At 35.8% G+C, this 19,132-nt stretch overlaps 1 protein-coding gene across 1 annotated transcript in view; it reads right to left on the bottom strand.

Moving 5' to 3' along the window:
* Positions 1-5,951: 5,951 nt before the first annotated feature.
* The window catches only part of NEGR1 (neuronal growth regulator 1), a 961,111-nt gene continuing 947,930 nt past the window's right edge, over positions 5,952-19,132 (bottom strand). Inside the window, exon 7 of the mRNA XM_043460968.1 lies at positions 5,952-9,758. Coding sequence (XP_043316903.1) covers positions 9,634-9,758 — 125 coding nt within the window. The 3' untranslated portion in view covers positions 5,952-9,633. The remainder of the gene's footprint in view (positions 9,759-19,132) is intronic.

Below are 19,132 nucleotides of genomic sequence, written 5' to 3'. Positions count from 1 at the left end.
GCATTACTCAGAGTAGCAGTAGTAGAGCTGAGACTCCAAAGGAGATGACAGATGTCCATGAAAATGGTATTCTTACCTGTAGAATGACCTTACCTGTGTGCTTGGCTATCTATTCGCTGCATTTTTTTGTTGCATTTCCTGTATTGACGTCATCCTGTTCTCCAGGTTTTCCATCATTCTGAGAGTTATTCAAGAGTGTATGAATTCCTTTTCTGCTCAAACTAGCCAATCTGTTTCTGCTGTTTGCAACCAAGACTGATAGACTATGACATGTGACTATACTGGTATCGCAGACATGAAATATTGAGACTCCTTAAAATAAAGTTTTATTTACATTTGAAAAATGTTTTTCAGTTTTTCTGAAAGCCTTAAATTAAAAGAATTAAATTCACAGGCCTTTGGGGATTTTTTCAAACATCACCAAAATCTTATTCCTGACAATTATAGAAGATCTGACTCTTTATTTTACTGTGACTATTTACAAAGTGGGAACATATTCAAATTCAGATTTTATTTTATTACTAAGCAATTTCTTATGAGAAATCTCTATTAACTCTCCAAGTCACAGAGCAATGGATGTTTTATCTCTTTCATTATGTGTGATGAAATAGTCATATTTTCTTCAGAAAACAGTATAATACCCAAAATCTATTATAGATGAATGTCAATTAAACTTTTAAAGAAATAAGAGAAATGACAATTGCAAAATACAAAATAGAAAACTTTATTTGCCTCACTGTATTTAGTAATTATAAATGTGGAAACTGAAGTCATATTACAAAGAAAAGGCATTGTTCACATAGATCTGGGCAGCAGTAAGTACACACACACACACACACACACACACACACACACACACACACACACACACACGGTCTTTCTTTGGGAACATTTCCCTATTATTTTTCAGAACAGAAAATACATTGTTAATTTTTCTCTCTCTCTCCCTCCCTCCTCCCTTGCTTCTTACTCCCTCTGTCCTTCTCTTCCTCCTCTTTTCCCTCTTCTTTTTCTTCTCCTTCTTTCTCTTTTCAAATTTAAGGTGAGATTGGCTTCCTAGAGAAAGCATTAGAGAAACAGAGACCTTTTGCTGCAGTTTGGTGGTTGTCTTCTAAACATCCAGATTAACTCTATCAGTTAATTCCTTTTAAAAATCTCTTCAAAGGTTATGTAATCACACTTTCTTTTAGAATGAATGCCTGAAAGATGGGTGTCATGTGAACATTTTGAGTTATCTGACAAAAGTTAAATAAATGTCTTCTTATTCTAAACTAAGTTGATTTTTAACATATCCATAACCAACAGATGCTAGATTCTTGAAATGACGCTAGCCTGAGATACTAGCTGAGTACCTCAATGTAAAAATGGAGGTCATTATATAAATTCTTGTGTTACTTGGTGAAAGATATATTTCACATATTAAACCATAAAAGTTTTATTAATATATTGTTACAATTGAATTATGAGAGAATAGAAATTTGTGAACATACATGCAAGTTTGTCTGTCTACAAATTGGAAATACACATTTCCAGGAAAAAAATTATTCCAAGTTGAAAAAATAAACGCAGTCTTTCTCCTTGTCAACATTTAAAATTATTAGATAGTAAGACTTTTGAAAGCATAATAAACTAGTTACATAGTATCAACAGGAAAAATGTATTTCCAAAAATAAATTTTATTCCAAAAAAGATCTGTTTTTCTCCATATCAGCAATTGAAGCAGGTGCCACCTTCTGATTAATTAAATCACAAGATGTTACTTATGCGAAAATCTTAGCAAATGAAACTTAAACTGTTGTCATTTCTTCTTCGTTTTTTGAATTATCCAGAACACCACATGGCTGGCTTGGAAGCTTATTTTCCAGATCACTGACAGCAATGTGATTTTGTGTTTGTATGTGTGAGTATGTGCTTTGTTTTGCAAGACATCAGCTTGAAGCAGTTTCAAATCTCTGGCAACAATTTCTTAAGGAGTATGTCATAAATGAGCTATTGACCGCATTTTTTGCCAGGTCACTTGTCAAATGTGTAGTAGGGAGATGTCAAGTTTCAGGGCAACTGCAACCTACATTTATGAGACTACTTAGAAAACAATGTAAGAGTTCTATGGATTCTGTTAGGTGCAATCAAGAAAATTGCTCTTTTTATTAGCATATTCCAGTCTGTAAAGAATATTGCTTAAGTCCTTTTTCTAAAATAAGGTCCCCAAATTTTCTCAGGAAATTCCATGTGCTTGGAGTATTTGCTTAAGCACAATTCAAACCTGCAGGAAGTTGAAGTATGCTGCGTTTAGTGTAAAGTTAACTTTTTTGAATGTAAAAAAGTCAAAATTAATGAAGAGACTAACAAATTCAAAGTTCCACTGAGGAACATCACGATGCTTTTAGCAATTCACTTGAAATGAAGGAGGAAAACCACCTCCTTTAGCATTTTAAAGCTTTGAAAGCCTAATGAACCATGTTACCTCCTGTAGCTTCTACCAAACCAAAATTTGCAAGGACTAGGTTCATTAGCAGTAAGTGGAAGCAGACCATTCAGTTCATCAATGGTGTCTTGCAATGTTTTCAACATTACTGTTGTATTTGGTTGAAGAGAAATTTCCATCTTAACTGTTACTTCATTCTCCTTATTTTTCATAAAAATTCCTGTTATTCCAAGAATCAAATGCTCCTCCCTCCAAATGATAAAAAACTTCTTCTTTTAACAAATGTTCAAAATATATTCATTTTTCAGCAAGGTAGATTATTGAAGAATGTCATCCTTGTTATATTTTAATTGTTTATTTCTCCTATATGTCTCAAACAGTTGGGTATTGGTTTGTGATTAAGGAAGAAAATGAGTAATTAGAATATAAAAAATGTAAAATATTAGATATAGATAATGTGGTTTTCTCTGAATCATTACAATAGAGGTTATATTATCAAACCTTAAAATACCGGCAGTTCATTTAATTCATGTGCTTTTTAAAACTTTTGCATCTCATTATTTTAGGGGAAAAGCTGTGTGCATGAAAAACCCAGGCACTACTTAGCAAACACCCTTGCAGTTTACCAGGTTTTTGCTTCTATGGGGACTCCACCTTTCACTGCATTTGAACAATTTTACAAGTTGGTAGCTCAAATGGTAAAGAATATGCCTGTGAGGAAGGAGACCAGGGTTTGATCCTTGGGTTGGGAAGTTTCTCTGGAGGAGGGAATGGCAATCCACTCCAGTATTCTTGCCCGGAGAATTCCATGGACAGAGAGGGCTGGCAGGCTACAGTCCATAGGGTCGCAAAGAGTCAGACACGACTGAGTGACTAACACAATGATAGCAAGGCAAAGTATATCTTGTCAACCAACACATAAATAAGTTCTGTTGGTTAAGGTTACAATTTAATTCTTCTCTTTACTCTGGAAGAATCCAGTTTTGCCTCTATAAATGTATTAATTTCAATATTCTTGATCTGTAAATGTTCCTGTTCTTTGGATTGTCCTTTTATCTGGTTGTAACATCTTGAAAGTGATAGTCGCTCAGTCATGTCTGACTCTTTGCAACCCCATGGACTATAGCCTGTCAGGTTCCTCTGTCCATGCCATTCTCCAGGCAAGAATACTGGAGTAGGTTGCATTCCCTTCTCCACATTGTCCTGACCCAGGGATGGAACCCAGATTTCATGCATCCTTCATTAATAAATTGATGTGTTCATTTTACATGTATGTGAAAGCTTTGCTTTCTATTTTTTCAGACTAGAGTGACATTTACAGAATTTGCATTATATTTCTATTTTGACAACAAAATACAAGTGTATTCCTTAGGTTGTATATAGTTTAATTTCTAAAATTAGAATCTTTCTCGCATTCTCCTGCCCCAGCACAAACAGATGTGCATATAATTAGTATTTTGGCATAAATTGGCTCAAACAACATCGCTTAAGATTAAAATCAGTATTCTATTGTGTATTTTAAAAAATGTGTGTATATATTCTACTCACCATTTCTCTAAGAATTCTGTTGATTGCAGATGCCTGAGGAATAGTCAGTGGGTTATTCAAAACTTGGTAGGCTTTTGAAAAATGCTATATAAAAAAGATACATATGCTTATGACAAGAGCTTCCATTTGGTGTGATGGGCCTAATATTATCAAGGGCTATGTGTGCAAAGACAGTTGCACACCCAAATTTTAGATGAGATGTATAATGTGATTCATCTTTAAACCACATAACCTCTGGAGGCTTTGGAAAATAAAAGGATGGCATTAAAGAGAAAAAAATATCTACATGTAAACAAAGTTACTTGTATATAAATATAAATGTACATATATTTGTTTGTAAAGCTAGTAATGTGGTCATATTTATTTCTAAGGAGGCTCATGGACATTGAAACAAATTGGGAGTATTCTGCATTGCACATTTGGTTCAAATCTGCCACTTAGTAGAAGCATAACCTTCAGCAAGTAACTTAAAATCTCTGAATCTTGTTTCATCATCAATGAGACAATGATAATGTTTTAAAGTACATTTAATGTCTGCTAAAGTACTTTGCCATGGTAAAATTCAAAATATAGATAGCTATGACACTTCAGGAGTAATTCTAGCTGACACGTCTGTCTCTGAGGTGAGCAGAAATGAGTAGAATTCTTAGACTGAAGGCCTTGGGAGAGTCATGATGGTCTTAGGAGAACTGTGGGAGGAGCTTTTAGGTAGAAAACTGAAAACAATTCCTTCTTTCTTCCTTTCCAGGAAGAATGCAAAGTATTCATTTCATTCATTTGCCAGTTGTTGTTTTCTTTTTCTACTATACATGTCAATTTCTAAAATTTTTCCATAAATCTGGGATTATTAGGAAAAAGTGCATATGAGTATGAAGGTGTATGCTTCTTGGGAAGTTCAGGGTGAGTACACTGACACTCTGGTGCTTGAATCAAATTACATTGTCTTGAATGAATTATTCTTGGATTTTTCTCTTAAAATTTTTAAATTTCTGCCTGCCAGGCAAAAGTAAGTAATTATCTTCCAAGTAGCTGGATGTCATTTTGAAGTATCTGTGTTTTGACCTCTGATATTCAGAGAAAAAAATAGTTCTGCTTCACATGCTAGCTTTTAGAGTCTGAGACTTAATACTTATGTTTCCATTTGATTATTTGCAGAATAGAAATTACAAAGGGAGAAATAATGAGCCAGAGGGAAAATAAGATGTTTATTTGTGCATGTTTTTGGTTTTGAAAAGGGAAAGAGATTTGGTAGATATGGTTTTCCCAGAATGGCAATGACACCCATACTTCAAAATAGCTTAATCATCAAGTGTAAATCATTTTCACAGTTTGTTATTTTATCGACCACATTGTTCCCTTTTATTTGGAAGATGAGTATAAATGGACAGATTTGGAAAAGAGAGATTAAATCATTCATTTGGAGTGGCCCTCGTTTTACACAAATGTTACAGCTGTTACAAACTATGGGCTTTCAGTCAAATCACATTTTGTTTGGAAAGCAAGGTATTTTTACTGAAATCATATCTGAATGCCTTGAAATGGAATATATACTCCTTGTTTTACACCCAGCGATCTCATGAAATTGTACTCTCTGCCTAACTTCTATAGGCATTTCCATTTTCAGATGTTTAGTTTGTAAAACCAACAAGATTTCATCATCAGTCTCTGTTGCTTACCGTGATGCATTTTAGGAGGTTAAAGTTCTAAATAATTGATAATAAAATCTTACCAGAAAATTTCTTCTTCAGGCTAGATGTAGTTCAGCTTGTTAGACCTTTGGGGAATCAGTAACAGAGGGAAAGGCTACAAAGTGGATCATTTTTAAATTGTAGCATCTAACATTTTCATCTTGTGTTGCTTTGGAGTATCTGAAAGATGTGACTATGGTACAGTGGAAGCAACAGAAAATGAAGAAGGGAATAGCAGAAATATGTTTACTATTTCTTCCCTTTTCCCTCAAATTAGTAGAATTTTCAAATGAGTCAAGTACATATTTTAATTGATAAACTGACTTTATATTCACCTATTGGAAACAGTACAACATATTTTACATCAGATTATGAAATATGGATGTTTTACTAAAAGACAGGAAGAGCTTGTTCCAGTCTTTAAAGTAAATACATATTCAAAGGATCTTAAGGCATACCATTTATTCATATTCATATCTATTGAAATACTGTACATCCACATACTTCAATAAATAGTTAAAAACCTGACCTCTTTTTAAATCATTTCTGAATTTCAAAAAACAATTTTTATTGAAAAGATTAAATAGATAACTTTCGGCTGTGTCACAAAGCTAAGCACAATGGATAAATTAACAGTTATTCAGTAAATTTAATCAATATAGATAATTGGCTTTGATAAATTTCTCAGAGTTTTCTGAGTTCACACACTGGGGTATTTATATATATCTTGTCCTGAATTATCTGGTAATTTTCTCAGTTCTCCAGTCTACTTTCTAGATATAGCTTAAATGTTATGATGAAGCATTAATTTTTCAGCTAAGTTTGAACTCCCCAACAGTGGCTTTAAGTTTGATATTCTCTCTCTCTCTCAAATCTTGTGTGTCCCCGCCATAACACAATACTGTAGTTTGGGCAGTACTTTTCATTATATAATTGCTGCATAATAGTAACTCAATGGTGTAACAGGACTTATGTTTCAAATGGGATCATTGTAAATAAAACATAATTACACCAGTTGCAGTTAAAAGAATGCAAGTGAATTAAGTCGACTACCCTAATATTCTGGCTCTTCCCTCCCTCCCATCCTCTCCTTTCTTCTTCCCTCCTTCCTTCTTTTCCTTTCTTGCTTTTTTTCTTTTCCCTTTACTTTTTTCCCCTTTCAGTCTTTTTTCTTTCTTTCTACTCTACTTTCTCAACTGCTCTTTTTCTTTTTTCTTTCTTTGAAAAAAATTCAGGGGCAACAAAAAGAGTCCCACAAATCGAACCTGTAGAAATATAATGCTGAAATGAATAGCTAGAAAAATTCTTACAGATCAAAAGATAAATCAGTTTCATAAAACTGCTATTTTGAAATTGCAACAATCTTGTACAATCAGGACTGATAAAATGGAGTAATCAGACATTTCAAATGTCCATAAATGTAAAATCATCTACTTGAACATTATATGCAATACATTCACACAAAAAAGCAAATACTGTAGCCTTATTTGAACAATATTGAACTCATAAATACTCATGATTTCACTCTGTCCAGGGGCCTAACAACTAGGAATGCTGCTTGATACAGAAAAACATAGTGAATACCTCCTCTATTTAAAAATGTCACTCAAGAAAGTCTCTTCTAACATAAAGGCAAATACATATAGCTACAGAGCTATGACTGTACTTCTGTCACATTCTATGGGAAAAACACCAGACTCCACAAATTCGGAATCATGACAACACTTTGAACTAATTATTTGGTTCATCCATAGTTTATACCTCAATTTACCTCACATTTACCCTACAAACCTTACAAAGAGGAGGTATTTTTACTCTAGGAAAGCGATCACTGTATAATATGCATTCTTGATCTGTTTCTTTCTCCCAAACAATGGTACTGATGGTTAACACTTCTGTGGTAGCACCACTATTTCTAGTAAGTAGATTATTATGGAGTGTGCCACTTTAAAGCTGCAATACACACAAAAAATATTTTGTAGTTTACTCACCAGTTCCACAAAAAGATTTTGAAAAGCAAATCAATAATAATCAAAGTTAAAATGTCATATGTGGTTTTTGTAAAAACCTTTCTTAGTGTATTAGTCAAAATAACATAATAAATTATTACAGTAAATTTAATAGCATTAGGCCATATAATTGTCATTTTGTTGTATATATATGCCTCCTCATTTAGGATTCACATTTCTAATTAAAATAGATTTATGGTGTACTTTGGGACAAAATTTTACTTACATTTTACTTATCTACATTAGCTATCTTAAATGTATACAACCTCTGTGAAATATCTTCTTTCTAACTATATTAGCAGGTGTTGTTATAACTTGCAAAAGGGAACTATTTGCAAAAATTTCTCTAGGGATACTAAAATTGGTAACTTTATCGAACTTGCAAATGGCTTTCAAGGCTATGGTCTGTCTTTAGTGAAGAGTAAAACCATCAAACTATTCTTGTAATATAATACTTGTAGAATAACAGCATTTTCCTTCAAAAATGTAGTTTTCACTCTTTGTGATAGAAATAATTTAATATCCATGATAATTTAGCAATTAATTTAAGATATTCTTCATCACTGATGGCTTGTCTTCATTTGAACACATCTTACATATATCATGTAAAAAATAAAGCATGATAATTTTTTTTTCATTTTAGCTTTGCTTGTTTAAGCAGATATGGCTATAGAGAAAGATTTAACCACAGAATTAGTTATTTCAGGGATTGATCTGCTGCATACTAGGATCGAATATTTGTTATAATATATTTTGGAGCATTTTTGTACAACATGTATGCCAAACTATCAACTGAGTAATGTTTTCAGCTGGAAAATATGCAAAATGCTCCTGTCCACAGGAACACTATATCTAGCATACCAACTTATTTGCCACAGAACCAAATTAATTTTGAATGCTTACCATCTCATTTAATGTTAGGTAATTGGACTTTGTGTCCTTTCTGACAAACCACCTTAAAAATTTTAGCCTATAATAGTGAAAGGAAAAGATGCTGTATTGCCAGACAATTTTGGATGGACTGTGCTATCATTTTAAAGAGAATTATTTCCCAAAGTGGATCTAACATTTAGCTACAACTAAAGAAATCATACGGTGAATTTACCTGTACTATATTTGTTAAATTGTTTTCATCACAAAGCTGAGCTATCGTGGGGCAAAATTCTCAAAACCTATTGGTAATGAAGGAAGAGATTTTTACAGTTTGATAGCTCCTTTGTTCTTTAGAGACAGGATATAGTTAGTATTAACTTTATCATGGTGTGGTTTATTTTTGCTTTCAAGCTGTAGAATTTGGCAAAAACATTTTATTAGTTGGAGACGAAGAGAAAATTATTTTATGAAGGCACACCCATGCTGAACTTACAGGAAAGAGAAGCAGAGCTGCACAGCCATTTATATTACAAGGATCATTCCTGAAACCTGAATATCATGCGAGCAGAAAAATCTAGATATGTTATATTTTGAAGAAATGATCTGAAGGCAATATTATTTGCTTTTTTATCAAAAAAAGAAAAAAAAAACGCATCTTTGTAAATGTGGGTTGACTCTTATTGAAACAGGGAAATGAATGCTTGTATTGCAGCCTTAAAGAATCACATATTCACTGCAATATTCGTTTTTTTGTAAACTACAGCCTGCAACCTAGCAGACCATGACTGAATGCTTTTGAAAAGTTGTAGATTACAAACATGAAATCACAATTAATATCCTCTAAAAGTAATTTCAGAGCTTTCACGTCTTAAAAAAAGGACAATGTGTACTGCTTCACAAGGTAATGTAGCTAATCAAAAAAAGAGTAGAATTAAAGTATTTACATAATGAGCAATTCTACAGAAGGCGATCATCCCCGTGTAAGCACTGCTGATTATATCCCACGCTGCTTTTAACAAACTGTACCAGATTGGATCCAGCCATCAGCACTTTCAGAGAATCCTTAAAAGCCTTTTATGGGTCTTTATATTTATTGTAGAATGGCATTCTTCAGGTGGAATAAGCTGGTGAAAGAGGACAGTGTCAACACAAGGTGCCAGCAGGAGAAAAGAACGTCAGCGCTCCCGGTAATTCCATACTGGGCTGTACTTGGAGCTGGAAAGAAACGGAGAAGAATAAATCAAAATCTCATTTGTGTCTTTCAAGATCTTAACAATAATCAAAGAGCAGCTGGGTGTTCTGGGGAAAAAACTAGCACTGGAGTCGGATTTTAGATTCACATCTGGTTCTGCGGTATGACAATGTGTGGCCTATTCGACTGACCTCTCTGATCTTCAAGATCAGAACAAAAGAACAAGAACAAAATAGAAATAATATAATCCACCTGGCAGGACTGCAGCGAGAATTTGAGATGAAACACATGCAGCACATTGCATTAGACTGGACGTAAGTACTCAGCAAAATCAGCTAACGTGATTTCTCCTCTATGCATTGTAACTACTTCTCATAGTGGACAATATTCATTTATGTATACATTTTAACTTTGTTTTTATTGAGATATAGTTGAACTATAACAGTGTGTAAGTCTAAGGTGTACAACAGTGTGGATTTGATACACTTGTATATTGCAAATGATCACCACCATAGCGGTAGCTGACACTTCTATCATGTCACATAATAATCATTTTTGGGACTTCTCTGGTGGTCTAGTGGTTAAGAATCCACCTTCCAGTGCAGGAAACATGGATTTGATCCCTGGTCCAGGAAGATCCCACATGCCACAGGATAGCTAAGCCCATGAGCCACAGCTACTGACTCCGTTCTCTGGAGCCCTTGAGCCGCAACTCGTGAAGCCCAGGAGTCCTAGAGCCTGCGCTCCACAGCAAAAGGAGCCACCGCAATGAGAAGCCCACTCAATGCAACAGGAAAGGAGCCCCCGTTCACCCAACTAGAGGAAGCCTATGCACAGCAACTAAGACCCCTGAAGCCAAAAATAAATAAGTAAACAAAATCTTTTTAAAGTACTATCATAAAAATTAAGAATACTGTTAAACAAAAAAAAAAATGATCATTTTGTGGGAACAATTTAGATCTAGCCTCTTAGCAACTTTGAAGGTTATAGCACAGTATTATTGTCTACAGTCACTATGTTGTACATTAGATCTACAGAACTTATTTGTCTACTGATTGTAAGTTTATACCCTTATACAACAATCTCTGCAATTTCCCCAGCTTCCAGACTCTGGTAACACTAGTTTACTCTGTGCTTTTACAAGTTCTGCTTGCTTTATTGGATTCCACATCTAAGTGATATTTTATATATATATATATATGGTTTGGTTTAGTCACTAAGTCATGTCCAACTCTAGCAAGCCCATGGACTGTACCTGCCAGGCTTCTCTGTTCCTAGGGTTTTCCAGGCAAGAATACTAGAGTGGATTGTCATTTCCTTCTCCAGGGGATTTTCCCAACCCAGAGATTGAACCTGGGTCTCCTGCACTGCACGCAGATTGTTTACTGACTGAGATACCAGGGATAGGTACACACACACACACACACACACACATATAATATTATAATTATAATTATTATATATAATTATAAAATTATATTAATATAACATATAGTATATATATATATATATATAAATACACACACACACATATTTGTGGGTCTTTTTTATTGCCCAGATGCTATACTAAATGCTGAAAAAACAAAGAGATTTTCTCTTCCAAGACCTTTTTTTTTTTTGGTGAGGAAAGATATCAAACAATTATAATACAATCTTAGGAATATTAGAACTGCATGGGCAAACTGCAGTGACACAGAAAACTGTGTATTTAAAATTGCCTGGGCAAGGGGAAGATGATTTAACAGATAGTTTTACCAAAGGGAACCATCATCTGAGTAGAGAAAACAATATTTTCAAAGGCATGAGGAAAGGCAAGATCACGGCATGTATTCTAGTCTCTAAAAGTAGATTAGTGTTGCTGGACTGTGAAGTTTGAGGCCTGGAGTGGAGAAAATTGAAACGGAACTCTAGGCAGATAGAATGAACTTGACTGGATTGAAAAAAAATGTTTAGCTTTTTATACCGAAGGAGAGCTTGAAGAATTTGGAGCTGTTGCATTGTATGACTATATTTATATATTGGAAAGATCACAATCTTATACACAGAAACTCCTGTGGGTACCTGGCTAACAGTTATGTTGAATTTTCACTGAGAGATTGCACCTAGTGATTCACCAAGCTTGGGATACTGTGGGAGTCTACTAAATGGATTCCACTTTGTTTTACAAGAGGACAGTTGCCTCTTTGAATGTGAATTATGTTGTGTTCCAGAAACTGAATGTCTCAGGCATGTTCAGCTATGCTTGAGACTGATTCTCATTTACCGTAAGAAAAATAATAGTAATAATAAAACAACTCCACCAATGTATTTTTAACTACCTCTTCTTAAAGAAACCTGGATTTCAAGTACTGTTTTCTAGTAGGAAATGAATAATGTAATGAAAGAATATTGTTTCACCCCCAAATTCAAAAATTCAAATCTGGAAGCTCTTTTAGTCACACTGAGTTTGAATTGCCAGCAGCTAGTTTTTAATGGAACTTTCACCAATGCCTATATTTTCATGTTACAAGAAGAATAAATTGTGTTGTTTATAACTCTAAGAAATTAGAGGAGATAGAAGATGCCTTGACCCCTGCCAGTGGGGAGTTTTCTTAAAAATACAATTGTTTCCATGTAAGTGAGATTCAAGGGCTAAAACTACTACACTTTAGTAAACATGTAGCAAAATCAACTATTTATGTTTCTCTTTGCATCACAAATGAGTTTTAAACAATGAGAAGATGATGAAGAAAATAAGTCTATTGTTGAACAGATAGCTTTTCAAGTTTTGATATGTAAGAAGTCTAATTTAAAACCATGAAACTACTTAAATTATTTTTTCTTATTCAGAACTTAGAATGACGTTGTATTTTTTAAAACATAAATAAATATTTAATTGGCCTGTTACCTTCTCAGTGACATCTATTTCATAGTTATTGTTGCTGTTTTTTAGGAATCTTGAGTGCAATAAAACCAGTATAATAATAAAGGACTAATAATTAGCAAAGCACATAAAATCATATCATAAATAAGAAACAGATCTTAAAAGCCAAGCACACAAAGCAAAGATAATATTTTTATTATCATGACAAATTAAATAGTACATTAATTGAGTAGAATAAAAAGAACTCTCAAAACTCCTTATTCAACCCTTAAAATGCATTTTGGGGCAATCTTTCCTGAATCCCCTCTCCTTTTTCAACAAGCTGAACAGATTACCCTATTGTGTTATGAGGTCACAATACATATTCCTTTTCATAAAACTATGATATTGCATTACAGATATTTGTATGCATATCTATTTCTTTCACCAGACTATAAACTCTCCTAGGGCATGTTTTGTTTATCTTACTATTTCCAGATACAAAGTCTGGTAAGTTCTGGTACATAGTGGGTACTCAAGAAATATCTATTGAATGAACAATTCAATTAAATAAATAAATAGGTAGGTTAGAGTCTTCCCTGATAGCTCAGTTGGTAAAGAATCTGCTTGCAATGGAGGAGACCCTGGTTCAATTCCTGGGTTGGGAAAATCCACTAGAGAAGGGGTAGGCTACCCACTCCAGTATTCTTGGACTTCCCTTGTGGCTCAGCTGGTAAAGAATCCACCTGCAATGTGGGAGACCTGGATTCGATCCCTGGGTTGGGAAGATCCCCTGGAGAAGGGAAAGGCTAACCTCTCCAGTATTCTGGCCTGGAGAATTCCATGGGTCACAAAGAGTCAGACACAATTGAGTGATTTTTCACTTTCATTTTCAAAAGGAATATATGTCTCTCCTACAAAATAAAATCTTTTTTTGTGAAGCAAGCAAGCCACTTGTCTGTAAGTTAGAGGATTTACCATATACTTTCATTCATTCAGCAAGTATTTATTGAACTAGGTACTAAGGACTGTATTAAGTACTGGAAACACAACATATAATAATGTGGGTAAGGTGGCACAGTGCTAAATATATGCCTGCCAATGCAGGAAACACAGGAGATGCAGATTTGATTCCTGAGTCAGGAAGATCCCCTGGAGTAGTAAATGACAACCCATTCCAATGTTCTAGCCTGGAGAATCCCATGGACAGAAGAGCCTGGGGGTGGGGGGCTCTAATCCATGAGGTCATGTAGAGTTGGACTTGACTGATTACTCATGTACACGTACATATGATTCTTTTATTGCTCAATTTCATATATCTCCAAATATGCTCTTTTTATCATATACCTTGCACGTGTGTGTGCTCAGTCAATTCCGCTTAACTCTTTGTGACCCCATGGACTATAGCCCACCAGGCTCCTCTGTCCATGGGGTTCTCTAGGCAGGAAAAAGCTGGCTTACAGCTCAACATTCAAAAAACGAAGATCATGGCATCTGGTCCCATCACTACCTGGCAAATAGATGGGAAAACAATGGAAACAGTGACAGACTTTATTTTCTTTGGCTTCAAAGTCACTGCAGTGACTGCAGCCATGAAATTAAACGACACTTGCTCCTTGGAAGAAAAGCTGTGACAGACTTAGACAGCATTTTAAAAAGCAGAAACATCACTTTGCCAGCAAAGGTCCATAAAGTCAAAGCTACTGGCTTTCCAGTAGTCATGTACGGATGTGAGAATTGGACCATAAAGAAGGCTGAGTGCCAAAGAAATGATGCTTTTGAACTGTGGTGTTGGAGAAGACTCTTGAGAGTCCCTTGGACTGCAAGGAGATCAAATCAGTCAATCCTTAAGGCGATCAACCCTGAATATTCACTGGAAGGACTGATGCTGAAGCTGAAGTGCCAATACTTTGGCCATCCAATGCGAAGAGCCCATTCACTGGAAAAGACCCTGATGCTGGGAAAGACTGAAGGCAGGAGGAGAAGGGGACGACAGAGGACAAGATGGTTGGATGGCATTACGGACTCAATGGATGTGAGTTTCAGCAAGCTCCAGGAGACAGTAAAGAACAGGGAAGCCTGGCGAGCTGTAGTTCACGGGGTTGCAAAGAGTCGGACAGGATTGAACAACTGAACAACAACAAGGGAGATAGATCATGAGGTAGATGATAGGGGAAAATCACGTATCAAACAAACTTTGTAGCATCATCCTCTTGCAGCAAAAGACAGAGTATAGGTGAACCTGGGTCCCCAGATATGGTCTTGAATTTAGAGACATCCATCTTTGCTCTGTGATGGTCAGATCTGCTGTATGTTCCTGCCATCTTTTTAGTCGCCTTTGAGTATCATACTGCTACCCATCCTAAGTAACATTAGGAGGGGAACGGCATCTGATCACAGGTGTAGTTGGGCTATAGTGAGAGTTTGTTTTCCTTCTGAGTGATATGAGAATCCACAACACAGTTACATGCAGAGGGATTAGCTGAGATTTTTAAAATATACCCTTGACTGTTCTGTGGACAGTAGATTGTACCAGCATAAGCAAGAGTAGGAACCTAACGTTAGTCCCAGACCTTCATGGGTTTCCATTGCCTGTTGAGAAAAGCCAAAGTTGTATAGCTCAGTATTCAGGGATGTCTAGATATTTGGTTCCAGTCAACTTATCCAGACTCATATACACTCTTAGCTTCAGGCACATGAGATATTTTTCTAAACAGTCTTCCCTGTCACTTGCACATACTATATCCTTAAGCCTAAAAGGCCTTACTTCCTATTCTCCTTAGCCACTTATCAAAGTCCTATTCTTCTGTAAAAATGTAAACTAAACCTCCCCCATAAAGCCCACCTAATCTAATAACAATTTTTAATCTTCTACCTGATTTCATAACTACTTCCATTTTTACTTATGTGTGTGCTCAGTCACTTCAGTTGTGTCTGACTCTTTGCAATCCTATGGACTAGAGCCCACCAGGCTCCTCCATCCATGGGATTCTCCAAGCAAGAATATTGGAGTGGGTTGCCATTCCCTTCTAATGGGAATCTTCCCGACCCAGGGATCGAACTCGCTTCTCTTATGTCTGCTGCAATGGCAGATGTGTTCTTTACCTCTAGCACCACCTGGGAAGCCCTTTACAACAAGGGGGAATGTTCCATAATTTCATTATGCTTTTAGACCTGTAGAAAAGAAAGATACACATATATTTCTACATATATATAATTTATTTTTATAATAAAGATATGTGTATCTTTCTCTTCTTTTGGACTATAAGCATAATGAAATTATGGAACATTCCTCCTTGTCATGTGTGCATTTTTATCTTATACCAAATGTGTTTAAAAGGTGTATATTGAATTGAACATGGGGAAATATTCTTAAAAATATGATTTGTCTAATTTAATACAATTTTGATAAAATACCCTATTTTAATAGTTGTTGCTATGATGTCTTACTTTTAAGGCAAAGTGTAGAAGGAAGAAACTCTTCTGTTTTTCTCCTATAACTGTTTAATTGTCTTTGATTTCAAGGAGAAGAATAAGGAAAGAAGATATTTAAATCAAGAAAGATAAGAGAAAGACAAGGGAAGGAAAAGGAAGAAGAAAAAAGGGTGAAGTTTTAAAATAAAGAGAGAGAATGAGAATACACAGCCCTTGAACAATGTGTTTGATGCTTTCAAGTTTGCCATTTTATTTAAGCAAAAGAAGAGAAAGAAGGAATGAAATGGGGTACATCAAGGATGCTACTTTGGTGTCATTTAATAATCAAAATTTAAAACAAACAATAGAAAAGACTTCCTACTTTCTTAGTAAAGCTAAAGACATTCTAGTTTTAAAATATAATGTGCATAATACATGGACTGTATATCCAGAGGACTTTGGTTCAAAGTCTAGCTCCACCTCTTTCTAACTAGAGTAACTTGGGCATGTTTCTTAGCTGTGCTTAGTTTAGCATCCTCGTTAGCAAATAAGGATTGGTATTGATAGTATCTCAAAAGTGAAGATTAAATGTGTTGATACACTTAAAACATCCAGTACAATATCTAACACAGGTTAAACACTCCCTCAAGTATTATCTAAGCACTATTAATTTGCTCATTCATTTAGCAAGTTGAGCATGTGCTATGTGTGACACATCCTCTGAATCAATGAACAAAACAGAAGTGGCTCCTGTCCCCATAGAGCTTTCTCTTTAGCTTGAGTTGTTTTCCATGGAACAAGGCTGTTTTTCTTCATTCCTCACCTATACTTGGTTAAATCAATGTTTCTCTGGTTTTACAAAGTTGTCCTCCATTTTATCTTACAAAAATATTTATTTTCTTTATTATCTTTACTTCTTTCAGAGGACTTGGATGCCAATTACTGCAAGATAATTGGCTGTTTCTTCTCTTAGCAGGCTCCTTGAAGGCAGAGAGTATGACCTTTTTCCATTTCTTCTTTTTCTCTATCTTTTCTCAAGAGTAACAGTGTGGCACATGTCCTTGGGAGTGGTTTCATGGCTCATCTAATGCTGAGCTTGGTGACAGAAGGGCTTTGAGGCATGAAGCAGAGTGTGCGGGCTATGTGGAGGGTCCATGCCTTTGGGATTTCTCCCAGTTGCCAACAGGAAGATCCAATCTGGGCTTTAATACATATCTTACATCTTGTCTAATTATGATTATCACTCCCAATTACTTACAGCTGCTGCATATTATTTTCAGTCTTGGCAGTTTTCCCTTGTATTGCTCCAGTTTTTATTTTTAGGCAAAAGCAAATGTAACTGTGAAATATTTAGTTTGGTATAATACCAATTACTTGCCTAGGCAATTTCCTTAAATTACTGAAGCTTTAACTAAACTAACTTTGAGTCATATTTTTAAGATTCTTGTTGCAATCTTAGGTAGAGTTATTTAGCTACGTTAACTTTGCTTCCATAAGAAAAATCTGGCCTCAAATTGCATTTTACTGAAACCTTATACTTTAATGGAAAGTGAATGATTTACACCTAAATTAGATTTTAAATAATAGAGAGTGATTCAAAAGAGTGCATATTAGTTTACTGAGAAATTATGCAACACTGATTCAGTCTAAATGTAGTGCAACTCCGTTTCATACTGTGGGAGTAGCTTGCTTGAAAGATAGTTTAATCCTTTCTTTAGCAATATCCACCCCTTAACACCATCAGCAGGTGTCAGGGATAACATATCAGAAGCTCAGATCACACCAAAATTTTTTACACCTGCCTAAATACTGGGTGGCGATTTGGGGATGAGAGGAGCACTGAGATATGCTTTACAACCGGATGTACAACTTTTGATTACAGTGTCTGGATGAATCAGACAAGTCTCAGCATCAGCGACATCATCTAATTATTCCTTTCTGAGATATTTCTCTCTTAAGCCCACACCCTAACAGAGGATGTATTGCTTTAAAGACACAGCACAAACCATGTCTTATCAGGAACCATGCCTTATCTCACACCTATGGAACAGCTATTTCTGTGTGGGGGAGGGCTCTGTTTGTGTCATTACAGCATGTTCCCATACTGGGACCCTCCAAAATCTTCCTTCCTTAGGCTTGGACTTGAGTAATGCTTGAGAAGCATAGCTGTCATGCAGTAGGGCTACCAATGTAGAGATTTTCAGATGTTTTTACTCAACACACCTTTTTTGTGCCATACACTGTTTCCTGAAATACAGAGAAATAAACATAGCATAATGCACTTTTCAAGCAGCTCTCAGTCCTGCAGAGTAAGGCTTAATTTGTGAGTTCTTACCACAGCTAGGGCTTCCCCGATGGCTCAGACAGTGAAGAATCCATCTGCAGTACAAGAGACCCAGTTCCATCCCTGGGTCTGGAAGATCCCCTGGCAAAGGGGAGTGGCTACCCACTCCAATACTCTTGCCTGGAGAATTCCATGGACAGAGAAGCCTGGTGGGCTATAGTGCATGGGGTTGTAAAGAATCAGACATGACTAACACTTTCACTTTCACTTCACCATAGCTATAGCTCCACTCATACTTAGAGGACAGAAAGACTTGGATAACTGACTTTGAGTTCCTGTCAGTCAGCCTTTTTTATTTTCTTTAGAAGGAATCAGGCTAACAAGGGCACATCGGTGCACTTCTTTTTTCAAATAAGAGACCTAAAGTTATAGAGAATCTGTATTTACATACATATCCTAATTGAGCTTCCCTCTAGTCAAGGCTATGGTTTTTCCAGTGATCATGTATGGATGTGAGAGTTGGACTGTGAAGAAAGCTGAGCGCAGAAGAATTGATGCTTTTGAACTGTGGTGTTGGAGAAGACTCTTGAGAGTCCCTTGGACTGCAAGGAGATCCAACCAGTCCATCCTAAAGGAGATCAGTCCTGTGTATTCATTGGAAGGACTGATGCTGAAGCTGAAACTCCAATACTTTGGCCACCTCTTGCTAAGAGTTGACTCATTGGAAAAGACCCTGATGCTGGGAGGGATTGGGGGCAGGAGGAGAAGGGGACAACTGAGGATGAGATGGCTGGATGGCATCACTGACTTGATGGACATGAGTTTGAGTAAACTCTGGGCATTGGTGATGGACAGGG

The sequence above is a fragment of the Cervus canadensis genome, chromosome 2, assembly GCF_019320065.1.
Source record: "Cervus canadensis isolate Bull #8, Minnesota chromosome 2, ASM1932006v1, whole genome shotgun sequence".
NCBI lineage: Eukaryota > Metazoa > Chordata > Mammalia > Artiodactyla > Cervidae > Cervus > Cervus canadensis.
The sequence above is the reverse complement of the archived record's forward strand: the minus strand, read 5'-3'. Positions and strand labels throughout refer to the sequence as shown.